Here is a 4,902-nt window from a genome sequence, read left to right as displayed (position 1 = left end):
CCCAGGCATTCCACACCCCAGCGTTTCCGCGACCCAGCTGAGCACTTCAGCAGGAGGCAGCCACGTGGCCTGCCCTGCGTGGCAGGGGCTCCGGCCTCCAGCTTCTCAGGAAGTCGGTGGCCGCGACCTTTAGCCCAACCCAGAAAGGGGCACTTGCTGAGCTAGCATTTCCCCAGGGGATTGACCCGGGGATCCTGGGCCAGGCCCTCAGCTAGGGAGCAGTGCAGGAGCTCGAGGCGCTGATCTCTGAGCCTGTAAACTCTGCCCCTGAACTCTGGCTACTTACTGCCTTAGGACCCAGAATTGCCTTTTTTGAGTAGAAAGAGATCATCATGAACCGACCCCTAACCCCTCATCCTTTAAAAAAAAGAAAGAAAGAAAGAAAAAAAGAAAGAAAGAAAGAAGGAAAAAGAAAAGAAAAGTGTTGCAGGCTTCCCTCCTACAGCCGCTCCTCTTCTTGCTCATCAACCTCGCAGCTTCCAGTTTGCCAGAATACTCTTTGGAGCTCTTGGGTTTTTACGTGTTAGGTGGACATGCTTGCATCGCCAAACATGGCTGAAGGATCAAAATGCATTTGAGGCATAACTACTCACGGGACCTGCTAGGAAGATGACCTGGGATGCTGCACTCGGACCAGGCAGCTCTGTAAACGATGTCGAGTTCTGACTACACACACACACACACACACACACACACACACACACACACACACCTTAAAATTTTATACACTGACTACCCAACATTACTACTCAGGGCCTGATTTGGGAGTAACGGCGGCGGTGATGAAATGGTCACAAGTTCTCCACCTTGAGCTCCAGCGTGGGGCCTTGGGGCCAACGGGAAGGCTGCTCTACCCTTCCTTGCTTCTCCTCCCTTCATAAGGACGAGGCTTGTCTCTGTAGAAGAATGAACTTCAGCCTCCTTCCAGCACCTTCGGAGGCTCAGTCTCTGGAGAGCAAGGAAACTTTAGATTGGGTCGCCTTAGCAGGAAAGGAGAGCCCAGCTGTTTCTCCAGAAGGGGTGAGACGGCAGGCTGGGGCACAGATCCACATCCCCCGAGGTGTGGCCACGTCTTCAGAACTACTCTGGGACTTCAGGACCTGGCAGTGGCCATGGATCCCCAGGGACTAGGGATTTCCTCTACCTGACTATTGGATGGACTCGGAGATGGACACTTTTCTTGCCACTCAACTTGGGCCCCAGCCATCCCCAACCGGGCCGCCCTGAGGACTCTGAAGGATCCCGGGAGGGATGAGACTTCACCCAGTGCGTCGAGGTCGCTCGCCGCTGTCACAGCCACTCCCCCCCCCCGTGGGGGGGGCAGCAGCCTGGACAGGCCCCTCTGCCTGCTGGCCGTGCTGCGCTCGGGTGCGGGGGGCGCTGGGCGCGCGATCGGGCGCGGAAGGAAATCGCCCCGCGGCCGCCTCACAGCAGAGGGGGAGAGCTTGCGGGGTGGGGGGGTGGGGTGAGTAGGGAGGCGGGCGCAGAGGCTGGCCGCCCGGGCCAGGTCGGTTTTGAATGGTTCGGAGGACGAATTGTTAGACCCCGAGGAAGGGGGGCCGGGCCGGGGGAGGGGGGCTGGAAAGCGGAAACTTTCCTATAAAACTTGGAAAAGTCCCTCCTCCCCACGTCAGGCCAATGACACCGCTGCCCCCCAAACTTTCCGCCCGCACGGAGGTATAAGAGCCGCCAAGCCCGCAGCCCGCGCCCGACTCCCAGACACCTCGCGGGCTCGCCAGCACCGGCACGGGCTGCGCCAGGGCGAGCAGGGCGCGCGTGCGGCCGTCGGGCGCCTTCTTTTTGGACCTCGGGGCCCTCCACACCGTCCCCTCCCCCGCCCGCCTCCCTCCCCGCCTCCAGCGCCCTCCCCGCGGAGGTTTCCCCCCCATCCCTCCTCCCTGCGTCCTCCGGGCCGCACCGCCCGGGCCGGCGCCGTGCGCGGGGAAGCTGGCGGGCTAAGGCGCCCCGCTCCTCTGCTCTTCCCCCTCCCCCTTTCCCGGCTCCGCGAGGCCGCACGTCGCCGCCCGCGAGATGATGCAGGACGTGTCCAGCTCGCCAGTCTCGCCGGCCGACGACAGCCTGAGCAACAGCGAGGAGGAGCCGGACCGGCAGCAGCCGGCAAGCGGCAAGCGCGGGGCTCGCAAGCGGCGCAGCAGCCGGCGCAGCGCGGGCGGCAGCGCGGGGCCCGGCGGGGCCACGGGCGGGGTCGTCGGAGGTGGCGACGAGCCGGGCAGCCCGGCCCAGGGCAAGCGCGGCAAGAAGTCTGCGAGCGGTGGCGGCGGCGGCGGCGGCAGCGCGGGCGGCGGTGGCGGCGGCAGCAGCAGCGGAGGCGGGAGCCCGCAGTCGTACGAGGAGCTGCAGACACAGCGGGTCATGGCCAACGTGCGGGAGCGCCAGCGCACGCAGTCGCTGAACGAGGCGTTCGCCGCGCTGCGCAAGATCATCCCCACGCTGCCCTCGGACAAGCTGAGCAAGATTCAGACCCTCAAACTGGCGGCCAGGTACATCGACTTCCTGTACCAGGTCCTGCAGAGCGACGAGCTGGACTCCAAGATGGCAAGCTGCAGCTATGTGGCCCACGAGCGGCTCAGCTACGCCTTCTCGGTCTGGAGGATGGAGGGGGCCTGGTCCATGTCTGCGTCCCACTAGCAGGCGGAGCTCCCCACCCCCTCGGCAGGCCGGAGACCTAGGTAAGGACCCACTCCCGGGTCGCTCGGGCCAGGCCTGGGCTCCCTGGTCACCTCGCCGCTGCTCTGGGTGACCCCACTTTCCTTGCTGCCCTCTACCTAGCCAGGCACCGCCACCCCATCCCCCAACCCGTGTCTCTGGCAGGTAGTTCAGTCCCCACTGGGGAAACAGGTCCGGGTCGGGGAGGAGTGTACCCTTGAGAGAGGTGAGCGTGTGCGGGAGTGTGCGTGACACAGACTTGAGAAAGTCAAGAATAAGGGACTTGTGCCCAGAGCTAGCCCTCCCCCCGCTTTCTTTCGTCTTCAGAATTCCCTTCTTAAAACAAATGTTTCCAAATTCCACCCCCTCCTTTCCGCCCACCCACTTCCTCTTGCCCTTGGGCTGAAATCCTTCCAGGTTGTTCAGCGAAAATTCTCGCTGGTAGTGATAACCAAGCTTAGCGGTCTTAGAAAACAGTCGCAGAGACATCCACAATAACCAACTTTCCCCTTCTGGGTTTTTGCAGATGTCATTGTTTCCAGAGAAGGAGAAAATGGACAGTCTAGAGAACTCTGGAGCTGGATAACTAAAAATAAATCTATATGACAAAGATTTTCTTGGAAACTTAGAAGAGCAGAACCCAAATTCAAAAGAATCAGGGCGTGGGGCACACTTTTAAAAGAGAAAGCCAGACAGGCCCGGTGGACCGAGATCCCCAGAGAGGCACCACCCTCACACCTCTGCATTCTGATAGAAGTCTGAACCATTGTTTGTGTCCCCCTCTACCCCACCTTTTGACGAAGAATGTTTTATTTTTTTTATGCATGCATTCTCAAGAGGTCGTACTATTTCAGCCACTGAGAGCAAAGGCATCACTGTGGACTTTCTCCATTTTAAAATGGTAACAATCAGAGGAATTTTAACAAGACCTTTAGAAATAAAAACGCTGGGATCAAACTGGCCTACAAAACCATAGTCAGTGAATTCCTTAAAAAAAATTACTTCCTCTGAGGGAAAAGGAAAACATAAGATACAAAAGACAACATTCTATTTATTTATTGATGACCCATGGTAAAATGCAAATAGATCCGGTGTCTAAATGCATTCATATTTTTATGACTGTTTTGTAAATATCTTTTGTATATTATTTTTCTGCAATAAATAAATATGATTGAAAAATTTTAAGAATTTTAAAGTTTGGTCTATATTTTTAAAACTCAGAATGAAGTTGGTGGTAAATACTTGTTTGTTTAACTCTAGGGATGTTCAGGAGGGAGTGGGGCACCAGTATAAACAAAGACGTGAAAACCTCAAATAAACCTGCTACTGACAGAGACAGCCACACTATTAAAGGACAGCTCTATTATTATTACAGCTTGGCGTTCAGCGGGGCTCATTGCCTCCCCAATTCTTAGGTCGAATTGAACAGATTTGCTACCAAGTACCCCTTGCTTACAGTCTGGACTAAAGCATTCTAGTAAGCCATGCGAAAACAATATTATTTCCTTGCTACTATGTCCTTCCTTTTTTTAAAAAAAAGGCTTATTTTGGTGAAAGGCCACTGTGTTAATGAAAACTACATATATTATATATGTTATGTTTAAATGTGTGTAAAAAATTTAATTCAAAGGGAGATCGTTCTGTGATTTAGTCCCCTCTGGAGTGAATGAATGATGCCCAGTGCCATGCTGATTAAAAAGGAAAAGAGGTTGCTGTATTAATGTTACCCCCTGGGAAACGTGCCCCTGATATATATGTAAAGAATACACTTCGGTGGAGTAAAAATAAACATCTAGATTTTAGGTGTCCTTAGCAACTGCTGGAACAGTTACCATTGTTAAATGCTACAGCTCTTCACCCTTCAGTCAGTACCATGCACACGCGTGTGCACACACACAAACACACACGCATGCACACACACACCTGAAGCTCTGTCAAAGTATGACGGATGGAGCTGGATTTTTATTTCAGGATATTACTGGGACAAAAACATGGGTTTTTTTAATGACTAGTGATTTTTTTAAGTTTAGTTTTTCAATTTTCATCAGCTCAGCAAGTCATGTGTAAATAGAGGCGTTTTCGAGTTGGAAATGTTTCTGGTGCCTATTCACACAGTAGCTCACATAGGCTAGTGTCTCCAAACAGGCTGCATTTCCTTAACTGGGGTCGGGATTTTTTCCCCCCATGGTTTTTCTTTCCCTTTTCACTCAGCAGTGCCAAATACCGACAGGACAG

General features: G+C 54.3%; 1 protein-coding gene across 1 annotated transcript; it reads left to right on the top strand.

Annotated features, from left to right (window-relative positions):
- The first annotated feature begins 1,892 nt into the window (after positions 1–1,892).
- On the top strand, positions 1,893–3,855 carry Twist1 (twist family bHLH transcription factor 1). The gene is made up of 2 exons (XM_048415662.2): positions 1,893–2,690; positions 3,194–3,855. The coding sequence occupies exon 1, from the start codon at positions 2,032–2,034 to the stop codon at positions 2,647–2,649; it is 618 nt and encodes a 205-aa protein (XP_048271619.2). The 5' UTR covers positions 1,893–2,031; the 3' UTR covers positions 2,650–2,690; positions 3,194–3,855.
- The last annotated feature ends 1,047 nt before the right edge of the window (positions 3,856–4,902 follow it).

The sequence above is a fragment of the Myodes glareolus genome, chromosome 11 (assembly GCF_982192425.1).
Source record: "Myodes glareolus chromosome 11, mMyoGla1.1, whole genome shotgun sequence".
NCBI classification, from domain to species: domain Eukaryota; kingdom Metazoa; phylum Chordata; class Mammalia; order Rodentia; family Cricetidae; genus Myodes; species Myodes glareolus.
Note: the sequence above shows the minus strand (reverse complement) of the source record. Positions and strands in the feature narration are given on the sequence as shown.